At 38.7% G+C, this 16666-nt stretch overlaps 1 protein-coding gene across 1 annotated transcript in view; it reads left to right on the forward strand.

Moving 5' to 3' along the window:
- Nucleotides 1–11527, forward strand: part of SP3 (Sp3 transcription factor) — a 36391-nt gene extending 24864 nt beyond the window's left edge. The window contains exons 5-7 of the mRNA XM_050899993.1: nucleotides 404–596; nucleotides 7318–7514; nucleotides 9766–11527. Coding sequence (XP_050755950.1) covers nucleotides 404–596; nucleotides 7318–7514; nucleotides 9766–10082 — 707 coding nt within the window. The 3' untranslated portion in view covers nucleotides 10083–11527. The remainder of the gene's footprint in view (nucleotides 1–403; nucleotides 597–7317; nucleotides 7515–9765) is intronic.
- The last annotated feature ends 5139 nt before the right edge of the window (nucleotides 11528–16666 follow it).

Here is a 16666-nt window from a genome sequence, read left to right on the forward strand (position 1 = left end):
CTACATGTCACACTAATTTAGAAATCCTGTGGAAACATAAATGGCTACTCAGGATCATTTGAAACATGCGTTTACATTTTTTCAACCTCTGTGCAACCTCTGGTTCCTCAGTTTTTCCCAAGTTTCAAGCAAGCAATATCCTCCTGGTGACAGCACTCCCTACCAAGAACAGTTCAAACTTAAACTTCAATACTTCGTTACAGCTTGTCTTCAACTTTGAAATGTATAGTAAGATAAACTTTTTAAATACATTACAGGTTACAAGGGCACAGAAGCAATGTCAGTATGCACTAAAGGATGTTGACTTTTGACTGACATAGTGCTCTCAACAGTAAAAAGATTTGATCATTATGGTTTCCTTCTATTTAATGGGCTACTTATGGATCTGTGTTCTTTTCCTCAGATATTAGGATTAAAGAAGAGGAGCCTGATCCAGAAGAGTGGCAGCTCAGTGGTGATTCTACACTGAATACCAATGATCTAACACATTTGAGAGTACAGGTGGTAGATGAGGAAGGGGACCAACCACATCAAGAGGGAAAAAGACTGCGACGAGTAGCTTGCACATGTCCCAACTGCAAAGAAGGTGGTGGAAGGTATGTTATGTTCAGTGTCATATAATGCATATAATGATGAAAACAAATAATGAGTGAGGAAAAAAGGAACCTTAGTTAACAGCAGTTGTCTGCAGTGAGAGGAAGCTAGTGGCTTATGCAAAAGAGCTTATGCAATAAAGGACTGCCACCTTTATTTCTGGGTTTGCAGATGGACAGGCAGATTATTCCATCCTCTCTGAGTTACTCCATTGAGATTAATTGGAAAAATCTGGAGTTAGATGCCACCTAGTACAAGTGAGGGGGATAGAACATTGCCCTAAATAATATGAAAATGAAATATTTTGGAATATGCACATCCGTGATTGGCTTCCTATCATATGTCAAGGACTTGATTAAATCCTGTGTTCCTGCATTTCCTCACTGATTGAGGATTTTTTTTCCACAGTTTGATTGCTTTAGAGTGTTATAAAAATACAGTTATCCTGGTTTTCTTATTCACTGGTTTCCTAAGAAAAACAAGGTTTGTATAATAACTCTAAATACCAGATTTTGAATTGGCTGATTGTTTTCAGTCAAAGTTAGTGGAGATTTGGCTAACAAAGAGGTACTAAGTTCCAATTCGTATAAAACTTCAGGGCTGCATAGGAAGCCATGTTTTATTATTCTGTATCTCATGAAAGTATTCTTCAGCTTTTTGTTATTATAAAGATTTTATTCTATTCCAAAACACTTTTTTTTAAATGTCTCGATTATGGATATAAGAGAGGAGGTGGGGATAATAGGCTGCCTTTTACAAGTGAAAATATTTAGGTGTGTTTGTGCTTGATACAGTTGTGCAGGGGCTTATTTCCAGTACACTAAAATTTTTCCATTTTGATAATAGTTTCTTCTCTAAAATGGAAGTCTTTATTTATGTGAGAACTATAGTGTAAATTACTGAGTTCTCTTTAAAGAACCTGTCAGTGTCCTATGGCTCTAAGAGTTCTAATAGTACTGACTGAATATGTCTATTGTCAAGTTTCTTCTGGGTTTTTGCTGTATATTTTAGATACCTTCTTTGCAAGCATGGAGGGGTAATATCTTAGGCAGCCATGCTGAGGAAATATTAAGTGTTTAAGACAAAAACACTTCATACGTTTACATCACAAATGAAGCTAGTAATAATATCTGCAGTTAAGGTTATACAGCATCTTTGTCCATCAGCTTCTTGTTAAATTCCTATGTGTAGTTCACTGAAACCTGGCACAGACATTTCTAAGTTCTTGGTGAACCTTGGCTCTGCCATGAAGATCTGCCCAAAGTATGCCCTGGGTTGAGATTTGCTTCAGTCGGGGAGAAAACTCTGAAAATGTGATTTGCACTGGCCATACTCTTAGGAAACGTAGAGATTTCACATGTTCCATCTTCCTCGTGCTCTATTCCAAACTACAGTGGCTTTAATTTAGAGACATCTTTACTTTAAAATCCTCTTCCTCCTAAGTGGAGTTGCTATAACACCAAATTTTAAAGTCGAAGCCCAAGAGAGAATCTTTTTGAGAGATGGTTTTGATGAAGTCTGGAGAAGGGTGTAGTCTGACTGAAACTCAGATATGGGAGTTTGGGAAGGAGTTGAGATAAGAGCTAGGACAGAGTTTAGATAGGTGAGAATCTGAAATCCACTGTAAAGGAAGGACTGGACACATCAAATGTACAAAGTAGGACAGGAAGTCAGGATGTGAGAAGAATTAGAACTGGAATAGAAACAGGATAATGAAGGAGACAATAGTGGGGAAGCAGAAAAAGAGTGAAAGTGCCTACAGTTGCTAGAGCAACTTCCCCACCGGAATGTAGAATTCCTTCAGCGTCCAGCAAAAAGGAGTAAGCCCACTTGGAGGAATATTTTCCTTCTCCCTCTGATACATGTTGATCATGTTCCATAGCTGCTACAGTTACTTATCTCTAGTGCTGTAATTCTGAGTTTTGATTTGTCTTTCAACTCTGCTGATGACTCGTGGAGTTTCAGATAATAGGACATTTGCTTTTATAAATTCCTTCAGGTAGCATTCACGATTCTTAAAATGATGTTAAGGTTGCAAAATTGAAAACTTGGAAGTTGACAAATGCTGAAGTTAAGATACCCTGGGCAACTTTAATTTAATCCCTTATGCATATGCATTATCATTTGGTTTCTAATTACATGACTGCATACTGTATTTTTTCGTATGACCCCAGTGCCATTCAGTGGATGGGAGGGATAATGTACAGGGAGTGAATCAGGGCTGTGTAATGATTGGCACCTGCTTCACTTATTGCAGAAATTGGAAGGCATTTAGGGAATGAGATACGGGACTGCAGCAACAGGGCTCTGAAGTTTTGGAGGTATTTGTCTATCCACCCCACCTTTTCCACTGCAGAAGTACTGAGTTCATTCCTGTAAAGAAGTCGATTGAGCTGAATTGTGAACATCTACAGTACTCTAAGAAAATACACTTCTGCTATATTGAACTTGATGCCTCAAGCTGATGGGTGTTTGACAATTTTGGCCTTAATCTCTTTCTGCCTCATATTTGGATGTATGAAATGATTGTACTAGTTCAAGTTCACAACACAGGAGTATTGCAAGATGATAAATTCATTAATGTTTGTGAATTGCTTCGATGCCGTGAGTGTTGTGAGTGCCCATGATGAGGAAAAAAAACTCTGGGAAAATGAGTAATTCTGTATTTAAGATGGTACTTAAATAATATGTAACTAATAAGACAAGAAAAGTGCATTAAATCAGTATGAAAAAGCTGAATAGCATTTCACTCAATGACTACTGTCCCTGCTATGCACTGAATGGGGTAGGAAAAGGTAGTACATGGCTTCACATAAGCAGACTTCATCATAATTTTATCTTTTGTGTAACCTTAGTTTTGGCATTTCTTGTCTTTTCTGTTTTCTGGATGCAAAGGGGAGTTGAGGGGTTCTTTCTGGTTTTTGTTGTTGGCTTTTGTTGAGTTTTTTTGACTCTTGGTACAGAATTAGACTACATTGCAGTCTTCAAAGGATTTCTATTTGTACCAGTCCTGTGAAGTAGGAAGCCACTACTATCTTTACCTTACTTGGCAGGGGGGAAGGTAGGAAAGGAAGAGGATGATCTATTAGATATGTAAATTAAAACCTTACAGCCTTAAGTTTATATAGTAAATGGAGGATAAGCAAGTCGGGGGGGCGGAGAGAGAGAGATGTACCTCGGAAGATGACTCTGATCCCAAACAGACTGTATTAGGCTTCTAGTTTGGGTGTCTGAAGTTAGGTGGAAAGTTCACCCTCCTCTCAGTTACAACTGGAGATTTCAACCTCCTCTCAATTACATCCGGAATTACATTGAGATGTAACTACTACTGTCTGGATCTATAGAGGAACAGTGCTTCTGAGTACCACTTCAGGTACGTAACTCTAAAATACACATTCTTAAAATAACTAATAAGTGTATGTTTTACCCTTGAAATACTTGATGTTCCTCCTGGAAGTACTGCTGGACTGAAAGTCCAGTTTCTCAGTGGATGAAGGTGTCTCCTGCTGAAACCGTTGCATTCTGTATGGTTACTGAGAAACGTGGTTTCCAATCTTTATAAAGCTAAAATGTACTATGAAAATACTTAAATATTAATTGATTTGAAGACTCCAGTCAAGGAGTAGGCCTGAGTCATACCCTTTTACTCAGTGATGATGGTTATTGGCCAGTGCAACAAGAAAGGCCTCTTAGCATGATGTGTTAGGGCATAGTGCCAGACTGTCACAGCTGCAAAGTGTCCAGATAGAATTTGGCTCATATCCAGTCAGTTTAGAGCACACATGAAGCAAACATGCAGATGCCTATATGAAGCTGTGTAGAATAAATACACTTAGTTACTCATTCACAGTAGTCTTGTGGATTTCATTCTATGAATCTCTAACTTTCCCCTCACTTTGACCTTTGGAGTCCGCTAAGGAATTCTGTCACCAATTAGGTGAGGTACTTAGAATTACATATGCCACGCCACCTACGCACAGTAAGCTGACCATGAGTTGAACCTTGGTTTCCTTCAGTCTAGACTAAAGGTGCAATTAAGCAACTTCAAATGATTGACTTAGGAATCTTAAAATTATTCTAAGGGAATTTTGATGTGACTTCATGTCACTTGTGTCACATTTATGTACTGTATCATGCAAAGTTACAAAATATTTGTACTGATTACTGTGGAGGGGAAGACTGTGGTATATTTAGAGAAGGTGTGAGGATGAAATACCAAATACAAAAAAAATATTCTATATACAGAAATATATTCTCAAATGCAGAAATACATTTTGTTATAATAAGCACAGGCTGAGCACTTCTTAGGATTACATGGAGTTGAACAGACAATTAAAGACACAGGATAGCAGGATCCTGTGGAGAATTCTTTCAGTTACCAAGACTGTATAATGGAGAAGAGCCATGGGTGTTCCTTTGCCTTGCACCGCAATTGCTGGATGCCTTGAGCCACCAACAAGAGGACCTGAAGAAGAGCTGTCTAGAACTGAATCATTAGATGAAGGTGAATGTAGAGCGTCAGAACTGTGGAACTGGTTGCAGTAAGGCAAAAGGAGGAATACAGAAAATTTCTTCCTTGGAGTCCGTGGAGCTAGGTGTTTTGGGCTGATAGATGAATGTCACTGGAACTGTTGCAGGTACAGTGAGTTTTGTGTGGTGGCCTAGCCATCTGCAGAGGCTGAGAAACTAGAAAAGAAAGGGGGCAATCTAAAGACGTTTTGCTAAATGCCTTTGAGATTGGCTGAATGTTCAAAACTTATGAATATTGAGCTTTTGTGTAGGTGGCATAGTACAAAGTTAAATGCCTGGCATTACAGTTAATTTTGCGTTTTAATCTTGGCTTGAGGGAATGCCATGGAGGAGTGAAAACCTAACAGTTTAGATGTAGCAAAAGTTACCAAAAATGGACGTTTCAGCTGAGGTGGGAGATGTAAATAAAGGCAGTGTTTGTGCTGGTTCAAAGAAGTGATCTTCTTTTGGGACATTTGAAAAAGGAAAATTAAATAAAAAATATAAGATCTTAAGATGTCAGAGAACTTTTGCATGAAGTTTATAAACAAGCTGGATAAAACAGGCAGGTGAACTTTCTGTGAGGCTACGGATTGAGGGGTGGCAATAAAACCAAAAAAATTAGATAAGCAGAATCTCTTCTGTCACCATATCCGTAGGCTCATATGAGTCTACTGCTACCACAGCATGGTCAAAAGCCTTCTGGACTCTCTACTTCTACTGCTGTTGAATTTGTTCTGAAGTCAAAACCTACATTGTCAGGACAAATAATTAGTATGTAAAAGTGGTAGTTTTTTCTTCTGAGACAAAATGACTAATGAAGCACTATGAAGATTGCTCTATATTGAGACTTCTTAGAAACATTTCTAGGACTTAATTGGATTTTGTCTTCTTTTCTGGACCGTCTGGAATGTTTTAGGTGCATATGTGTTTAGGATGGAATTCCCTTTAGATGCTGTGAGTTTTTAGAGTGAGTTAATTTCTGTGCCTGTTCAGAAATGCTTGCTCCAAGTGCTAGCTCCTTAAAGCGTATATGCATTTTAGCCTGAACCCTCATTAGATGTAAACCAGAATTGTTCTGAATGCAGGGATGAGAATCTAGGTCTAATAGTTGCTTGGCAAATCCTTCAGCCACTGGACGGTTAAGCAGAAGTTGAGCACCCAATTTAAGGAAAAAAATTGCCCAGGGGATGCAACTGAAAATTGTATAATCAGTCATGGAGGATGGAGTGCCCAAGATGAATAAGGTGGCCTGATGCTTGGCTGCATTTTCCAATCTCCTCCCTTGTACCAGCATTTACCATTCATATAGCTGCGTTGTCAGCCAGATCTATTCCCTGGAGTGCCCCTTTCAGCAGCAGCAAACACTTAAATTGGCTAAAATCAATCATGATGCCCTGCACTGGCCAGATTGATCTCTTTCTCTGGGTCTTCAGAGGCTCTTATCTCTCTCTGGTGATTTTATTTAAAAAAAAAAAAAAAAAAGTTAGGCTTTTGTGTTAGGTGCTTCCCCTGAATCAGTCACCTGCCATTTCAGTGAGGCAGCATCTTAAAATAGGCATCAAGCTCAGTAGTCTGGATTATACTATCTGTGAATTATGTGTTCATTTTGATGGATTTTCTTTCTGAAATACCAAGGAATTAATTTAAATGTCAGCAAGATCAGCTGTTTCACTGCCACTCCTTTTAGTGGAAATATTCAGGTTAGTATGCTTGTCCTCCAATCCCAGACTGCTTCTCAGGTTTCCCCAAGATGCCAAAAGTCCCATCTGTTCTCTTCCCAGTTGCCAAAATCTCCAGTTTCCGTTTTGGCAATTGCAGTCATTTGTGTTTTTCTTTGCCAAAACTGTCTTTGGTATGGTAAAAACTGAAACTGGGAGAAATTTAAAATATGGGCACTTCAGCATCAAAGTAGTACAAACTGCTGTAATGACTGTATTTCCAACTTCATATACATGTATGCTTGCTAAAGATTACACTTCTATCATTTAAATTTCACATGCTGTTGAATTTATAGTTTGTTGCAGAATCAGGATAGCATTCTAGAATTTAGTTCCAGCTTCTTATGGAGCGTACTGGACTCTGTATTTGAAACAAAACTGGGAAGCTGCTCAGGTTTGTTTGCAGATCCATTGGTATATGTAACCCTACTTATGTATGACCAGTATTTAGGATGAATGTATGAGAATGAATAACTTCTCTTTTTTTTAACAGAGGCTCCAACTTGGGAAAAAAGAAGCAACACATTTGTCACATACCAGGGTGTGGCAAAGTATACGGGAAAACTTCGCATTTGAGAGCTCATCTCCGCTGGCATTCTGGAGAGCGTCCATTTGTTTGTACTTGGATGTTCTGTGGCAAAAGGTTCACTCGCAGCGATGAGCTTCAGCGACACCGAAGAACGCACACAGGTTTTCAGTCTTTGATTCTGGTGCATTTAGCTAAAGATGTGTCATGGAGAGGGCTTGGATAAATAACTTTTAAGAGGAAAACAGATCTTTGTATTGGATTGATTTTAATGTAGTGTGACTTTTCTAAAATCAGGTAATACTTAGAGCTATATACACACTTTGGTTTCTTTGGTAGGTCTGAGAAGGAAAAACAGCTACCTTTTTTGATTCAGAACTGACATTTAAGCTAATATTTAATATAGCTTGATGAGAATACTTTGATTCAGGTTCAGCAATGCATTTCATTTGTTTGAACCAGATTAGAACTGTTGTTCCAGCTTAAAACTTCAATAATTTTCTCTCATTTTAAAAAAGAAAAATAAAAATAGAGGGCTAGATGTCCAAGAGATTAGATGTCATTCACAAAATCAAGGAAGAGCATGTGATGGTGCATCATTCTATGTCTTCTGGTTTCATGGTTAGACCACCCGTTAGGGACTCCAGGTTCACATTTCTCCTTTTGTCTAATACAAAGAAAAGAAATTGGTCTAGATCTTCCACCTTTTCAAGGAGCAGTTTGTTTCAAATCTATTGTCTGTATTACCTATTTTCCTACAAACTGAACCCATAGTTACATTCTACAGGATGCTTACCTAAAATTAGACTATTTGAAAAACCCAGTGACAATAGATAATTTATGTGCTTATCAGCATTTACATCGCTTAGAAAACTGTCTTTGCAATGTCTATGAAAAATATTTCGTGTTTTGTACCTAATGGTGTGCTTTTGTTAGACATGTTGGATGCTTGAACTCAAGCTGGGATGTTACGATCTGTCTGGATGGACAGCCAGATGGGTTTAAAAAAAAGAGGCCAGTTGAATGATCCAGCTCAGAGGGTATAGTTAATGGCTCCTAGTGTACCTGCATACCAATAAAAAGTAGAGAACTCTGGGGATCTATCCTTTGACCTGTTTTAACATCTTTATCACTGACCTGGAGGAGGCAACAGAGTGTGCTCTTCTTAGGGTTGCAGATGACACCAAACTGTGGTGACCGGTCAATGCATTTGAGGGCAAGGCTGCTATTTAGAGGAACTGAGGCTGAAGGAATGGGCTGACAGGAACCTTATGAAATTCAGCAAGAATAAACTCAAAGTACTGCACCTGGGATGGAATTAAGCCTTGCAGCAACACAGGCTAAGCACTGACTAGTTGGGAAGCAGCTCTACTGTACCTTGGAGTCTTGATAGACAACCAGAACATGAGCAAGAGCCAGCAGCAAAGATGGCCAGGGCTGTATCAACAGAAGCAGAGACGCTAGTTCTAGGGAAGTGATTATCCCCTTCTTCTCAGCACTGGTTAGACTGCATCTAGAATATTGCATCTAGTTTTCAGCCCCCAATATAAGAAAGACATTGATCAACAGGATTGAGTTCACTAAAGGGTGACCAAGATGATCAGGAAGCTGGAGCATTTACGTTAGGAGGAGAGGCTGTAGGAGCTGAGCTTATTCATCTGCACAAAGAGAACAGTAAGGGCAGGGGGGAGCTTAATAGCAACCTTTTAGTACCTGCAGGGCCACCATTAAGAAGACAAAGTGGTGCATTGGTGGGAGGATGAGAGACAACAGACATAAGTTGAAACAAGAGAGGTTCAGACCAGATATAAATAAAAACTTTTTCATTGTGAGGACAGGCAGGCACTGGAACAGAATGCCCAGAGAGTTTCTGCAGTCTCCATCCTTAAAAGTTTTCAAGACCAAACTGGATAAATTCCTGAGCAACCAGGTCTGACCTGATAGCTGACCCTGATTAGAGAGAGGTCAGACTGGAGACCTCCAGAGGTCCCTTCAAACCTGAATTACCCTATAATCTCATCTGTCAGTCTCAAGTATGATTCTGCAGGAGCTCATACAGTCTTCCCTGTCCATCATCTGGCAGGTTTTGTTCTCCTCTTAAAAGTTATTTATTGGTAATAATTGCAGTGAAACTTAGCAGCCTGAGGATATGAGATGGCAATATTCTTTAGCTTGCCTGAAAGATCTCCCCCAACTCAGTGAGACACAGAAAAATAAATCAATTCTTTCAAAGGATTTGTATGGGTGTCTAGAAATTTAACACACAAGTTTATCATGTTGGATCGCTTTTTTCTTCAGTATAGATGTTGTTAGAATTCTGACTCTTAAAGGCAGTAAGTTATCCCAGTTTTTGGTGTACGTGTGATATTTTTAATGTTCTTGAAAACATATTTTTTTTCTTATCTTCTGTGACAGGTGAGAAGAAGTTTGTCTGTCCAGAATGTTCAAAACGCTTTATGAGAAGTGACCACCTTGCCAAACACATTAAAACACATCAGAATAAAAAAGGTATTCACTCTAGCAGTACAGTGCTGGCATCAGTAGAAGCAACACCTGATGATACTTTGATTACTGCAGGAGGAACAACACTTATCCTTGCAAATATTCAACAAGGTTCTGTTTCAGGAATAGGAACTGTTAATACATCTGGCACCAGCAATCAGGATATTCTTACCAACACTGAAATACCTTTACAGCTTGTCACAGTTTCGGGAAACGAGACAATGGAGTAAATATTACACAAGATACCTATTAATTGTGGTTATTTTTATACAGTAGTGAGGAGAATATTGTTCCTAAGTTCTTAGATATCTTTTTATTGATGTGCAAAAATTTTTGGATTGACAGTAACTTGGTTATACATGACACTGAAATGCCTTACTTTGTATGATATTCCATAGTATATTAAAATGGTAAAATTGCATGGGTTTTGTAGGTACTTTTGGAATCTAGAAGAGATGAAATTTTACCAAGTTATATTAAAAAAAAAAAAAGAATTTAACAATGGAAATGGTAGTCTAACCAAATGCATCAATCCTGTGTGGTTTAGTGTAAAAAAATGAGAACATGTTGGTATTTATCTATTGTAAGATAAAAGAAGTTGATGGGTGAAAAGAAATCATGTTATGATAAAAGAAATTTTGTAATTTTCTTGATGACTGGAATTTTTATTATGCATAACTGACAAATCAAGTTTCCAAGCAAATGTTACATAGTGTAGGCTTTACTTAGCTCATCAACTTGTCATTTTGAAGCTAATTATTTTAATTAGGTTAACTATGTACAATATTTTAAGCATTACTCTTGTAAGATTTTGAAAACTACATTTTAACATGGAACTCTAGGGATAGTCACCTTTTAAATCCTATTGAAAAGCCATGTTTAAGATTTAATTTGCCAAAATGATGTCTTGTTAATATTCTTTCAATAACCAAGGTGGGCAATATAACCAATGTTTAAAAAGCTTAAAATGTTAAAAAAAAAATAAAATATGTATAGGTTGAGGCATTTGGGTGGTAAGGCAAATGTTATAGTGAGGTATATCCCTTCTTTTGAACATTGGAGGACCAAAAATAAGGTGTATTGCGTCTCAGCATTTTTATCAAATCTTTTTCCAAAAATCATCTGTCTGCCAGGGCCTTAAAAGCCATCATGTAAATTACCAGTAAAATATAACATATGCAAATACAACAGAAAAATCACTTCCATATTGACAGTACTCCCAAACATATGGATATAGTCATAGTGAACTAGGGGTTTTATGAGGTTTTTATTTGTTTGTTGTTTAGTTTTTGGTTAGTCAATCTGCATTTAAATATCAGCCATCTTTCCTTTTTTTGCTTCTTCCCTTAAAAATTGTATGTATCCAGTACATTTAACTGATAAACATTTATGTTTTTTATTATGCTGAATTTTCTTTTTATTTTTTAATTACTGTTTATATTTTCAATTATAGAAAAATGTACAAAATGAAGTTATATAGCCAGTCTGTAAGTGCTATACCATTTTCAAAAAATGTACAACAATAATTACTGCAGTTCACCTATTTACAAACATTTGGAAATCTGTTCATTTGTTATTCTTAAAACCACCTCAAACTTAAAGGCTACCTTATTGTACGTTTAAAGTGTATTATAACAGTGTGGTAGTTAATAAAACACTATTTTTTTTTTTCTTTTGACTTGAGTTTACTGTACTTCTTGTTAACTAACAAGGTGTAATTTCATAATACATCTTGATAGCCTGTCGTGGTTTAACCCCAGCCAGGAACTAAGCACCACACAGCTGCTCGCTCAGTCCCCCCCGCCGGTGGGATGAGGGTGAGAATCAGAAGAGTAAAAGTGAGAAAACTCGTGGGTTGAGATCAAGACAGTTTAATAGGGAAAGCAAAAGCCATGCACGCAAGCAAAGCAAAACAAGGAATTCATTCACCACTTCCCATCGGCAGGCAGGTGTTCAGCCATCTCCAGGAAAGCAGGGCTCCATCACGCGTAACGGTTACTTGGGAAGACAAACGCCATCACTCTGAACGTCTCCCTCTTCCTTCTTCTTCCTCCAGCTTTATATACTGAGCATGATGTTATATGGTATGGAACATCCCTTTGGTCAGTTGGGGTCAGCTGTCCCGGCTGTGTCCCCTCCCAGCTTCTTGTGCACCCCCAGCCCACTCGCTGGTGGGGTGGGGTGAGACGCAGAAAAGGCCTTGAGACTCTGTGTAAGCGCTACTCAGCAATAACAAAAACATCTCTGTATTATCAACGCTGTTTTCAGCACAAATCCAAAACATAGCCCCATACCAGCTACTCTGAAGAAAATGAACTCTGTCCTAGCCAAAACCAGCACATAGCCTGAGATGTTTTATTATTTTGCACTAGATGGTGGGAAGTAGAAATGGTGTTTCCTTTCTTTATGGGCAAGGAGATGTAATACACCACATCCTCGCTCTCAAAAAAACCCCCATCTGTATGTGCATGGACATGCATGTGCTATATACTATGTTGGTGTAGTGGTAACTTTTTTGACCTTATGCTGAGCAGGGCATGAAGGAAGCATAGGCCCTATCCTACAGAATATGAAGATAAAGTTGCATTTAAGTCCCCTGACACTTACATGCCACAATACAGACAGTCTTGATAGGGAATTGTGGCTAAAAGGGATGCTTTAGATGGAGTAAGAAAGACCAGTGGGAATTGTGAGATTAAAGAGAGTGATGGTTGTATACGATGCTATAATGAAAGTGAAAAGCACATGTTTGTGGAATCTAAAGTCTTGAAGTATCAAATGGCCAGAGGACAGACCAGGATAATTTAGGATAAACCAGGTAGAGTTCAGCCTAGAAAAGAGAGAACTGGAAAAAGTCATGAAGGGAAGATTTTCTGCATTTGCAGTTTAATGGAAAAAAAATTTAATGCAAATCTTTTGAGATTCAGAGCAACAGGAATTGACAAGTACAGAGAAAAGGGAGTTGATTCACGATCAGCTTAATCTTCTGTTTAATAAGAGAGTGAAATTGGTTGGGAAGTCACAAGAGCAGCAGCTTGGGAGAGAAGACAGTTCTGCTTAGACTTGCAACGTTCCATGGATGTTGTCAATATTTTAACATACTCTGAATCTACTTCCTGTAGACAGGTGAATGGACTTGGTTTCCAAAAGCTGTTTTAGTTCACAGAGCATGTTAGTATAAATCACTTCCATTTCTAATACTTAGGTTCTGTTTCTCCTCTCTCTAGCCATTGGTAGCTATATTAGTGCATTATTTTGAGAGAGAAGAGGGCTACTTTCTTAATGAAACTGCTTTTCAAAAGTTTTATGGAACGACACTTTCACTGATGTGCATCTGTGGATGAAGGTGTTTTGATGCCTCATTGCTGAAGATGAGATTGCTTTACTTCTCAGAACTTTAATGTTCAGTACATCAAGTGGTTACTTTAATTAATGTTTAGGTGGCACATTTTTTAAAAGGATATTTTTTTGTTAAGCTTCAGAAGGTAGAAGTTTTGGAAGAAAATAACTCTGGAAATGTGTAGGAAAAAGTCTGATGGAAAGCCTGCAATCTAACGGCTGTCTCCCTAATGGCTCACAGCCATAGCGTTTGTGTTATTTGAGAGCGCTGCTGCGTGTGTTCGCATGTTGCGTGACAGTGATTTTTGAAAGATCTCTGCTCACCTCCAGGACAAAGGCTCACGAGCCCAAGTATAAGATCTTTGGTATATCTAGGATTGTTGCTACCTCATGGCTTGCTTTCGTGGTCACTCTAGCAACTCATATGATACCAAGACAAAATTGTGCATTCTGTAGAAGGCTTTCTGTGTTTATCTGTGAATCAGTTCTTCATGGGTTCCTGACGATGGTTGCTTGGTGGGCTTCTTGCTTCTTATTGGTACAATCTGTAGGATTTTACATATTTATCTTCACGTCAGGCTTCCTTGCTTGTATAGTTTCTTGGTACAGTAGCCTTTAGATCCTTGGATGGTTTGTATCTCTTGCAGTCTGATGTAATCGCTAATTAAGACGACCTTAAAACTGGTTCTGCAAGAGAGCATGAGCTTGAGAGCAGCCCATGTTATCAATTTCAGCAGTCAGGGTACTTATTTTCAGTAAGTACAAGGCATGTACATACACTTGCTATAATCTAAGTATTCTTGGGCTCCTTCCTGAGTGAACTAATGGTTTGATCCTTGCAAGTTACAAACTACTACCGATTCTTGCAGAGAACAAGAGGTTTTAATCATTGCTACTTACTAGGCCAAGGGGCAATATGACTGAGGAGAATGATACAATCACTGAAACACTTGTGAGGAGCAGGATTTCTGGTTTGAAGATTCACATTTTCCTCTGGGAAGGGACTCCACAGAGCTCTTCTTTCGGCTTGTCTGAACAAGAAATATCAGGCTTTGGTTTGAGGCATTTTGAGATGCTGGAATCAGTAAGATAAGCCTTCCCAATGGCTTCAGGAAAGCTCTGATATGTTCTCTAACAAGTTGTTCTGGGTGTCAGGGAATGAGGGAACAGAGCTAAGTCACCTGTCAAGTGTTTCTTAGTTCCTTTAAGTAAAGAACTAATGAGCAGGTGGCTGTCTTTCCTCCAGCTTTTTACCACCACCATTACCACCACAGGTGTGGAGCATGCATTGTAGAACAGGGCAGAAGAAGCTGACGTGGCTGACTCAGATCTTATCTGGCAGATGATATTTTCTATAAAAAGGCCACCTCCAGTTGATGCTCCAGAATTGCTGTTCATTGCTACTTCAGTGTATTCTGGTACATCTTTCCTTTAATCCATATCTGTAGGACGTCTGCTAGAATCTTAGTCAGATGTGTAGGTGCTTTATGCAGTCTCAAGTATTGCTCCAAATGGGATCAGTAATTTAGCAGAAGAACCTGTGACCACACCTCTTCCTGGCAGTGAAACAGTGGTCTGTGGGAGCCTTCCACCTCTCTTGTCCGGGTATGTCGGTCCTTCCCAATTCCCGAGATGTCCAAAAGGCCACAGGCAAAAAAGAAAAAAAAAAAAAAAAAAGGTAAGAGTAAAAAGCTCTTGAGTGTGATTTTGGGGTTTTGCAGCAGTCCAAAGATTCAAGTTGTCCCTTTGCTTAGAATTGTGCTGCATGCCTTTTTTGCACAGTGTCTCAGCCTTTGTGCTTAGAAAATAACTATTTATAAAATATGTACATAATTTAATTTTTAGGTACACAATACGTGATGTACTGTGTTGTATATAAGATTTACATATGATTTTCTGTATATGTGTGTGTGGAGAGGTAGTACATTATTTGAAGATTCTTCATTTTCACCCAGAAGCCAGAAATGTTCCTGGCAGTGAAAACCTATCCTTCACTTCAGTGGTAAGTCTCCACTATCTCTGACAGTCATAGCTAGCTACAAACTATGTATAGTAAGTCCCATAGTTTGGTGGTCATTGGGACCTAAAATTGCCCATACAAAGAAAGTTTAAGGTTTGCATATTTTGAAATTAAGGAAAACATAAAACAAAGTCTGCAAAGTAATAATACACAGCTCTTCTTCTCTGATCACCCGGCAGAGAAAGACCCTGCGCTACCCTTAGTGTTTCTAGTAGACAGGAATCGTATCCATTTTCCACACCAGTGGGGTACTGGTGATTTGCATCAGGTTGTTCTGTGCTCTAGTTTCTGAAAGATCATATCAAAAGGAAACATTTTATACAAGGGTTTTTACATATGTTTCCTTCTGTAATCTTGAAAGTAAGAAAAGAAAAGCCATTTCTGACTCAAACCAGAGTCTCTATGTAAGTCCAGAGCTCACTTTTGCATCTTGACACTGACCAAGCCCCTGTCCAGACAACTTGGTACACATTCTCAAGCCCTATATTGCTGAGTTGGCAGAAGAATGCTTTGAAAATTATCTGCAAGGAAATAACCTTCCCTCACCTACTATGCTTTCTCTTTAGTCAAAAAGCCCAATTGCACAGATTTTGAACTCAACAGGAGATGGACACCACCAGGAAAAGGTTCCAAAGCAAGACTCGGAACTATTTATTGTTTGTGCACAGCTTTTCTGTTCCCTCTGAAAGCTCAAATCTTGGGCGTGCTAGTGGCATGTCTACAGATAGAACAACATTTACTTCTCTATGTATCTTAAAACATATTTGCATTTTTCACAAAACTAGTTGAAGAACAATACCTTTGCAAGGATTATAGGCTGCTAGATCACCGTAGCAAGTAATTTTCAAGTACCAATGATTAGTTGATAAGTGGTATCATATAATCCAACACACCTTTCTCCAGAAAGGCCTTTCAATTAAGGACCTCTTGGCCCCTGACAAGAAAAGAACCATCAGAGAGATGGTTGAGCTGGCTTCCAGGCATGGACAAAATATCACTGAAATCTTATGTTATCCAAAGGAGTCCCTGGCTTCACATATGCTGGGCCACCCACCCACCCACATTCTGAAGTTCTCCCTTCTCCTTCTATAGAACTCACTCCCCTATGCAAGGTATTCACAGAATTTTATTCATAATTTATGCACAAAACCCACAAATGGCTACTTCATCACAGATGCTTCCTAACTGGATTTTTTTCCACCATCACGTTGTGTTTTGATTTGACACACAAACACTTAGGAGAATAACAGTCTACTCCACTATGTTGCAAGCAACTATTGCTGCTGCATTAAGAAATGACACCATAGTAGAGGTTTGCAGGGAAAATCACTGGGATTCTGTGCATGTGTTCACCCCATGGTGGAGACATCATGATGATGTTTCTGATGGGACTGATCTACACTTACTGGTTAAATTGATTCCTGATTTCTATCCTCTCTGTCTAGGCCACTGCAT

This window comes from Gymnogyps californianus, chromosome 7, assembly GCF_018139145.2.
Source record: "Gymnogyps californianus isolate 813 chromosome 7, ASM1813914v2, whole genome shotgun sequence".
NCBI lineage: Eukaryota > Metazoa > Chordata > Aves > Accipitriformes > Cathartidae > Gymnogyps > Gymnogyps californianus.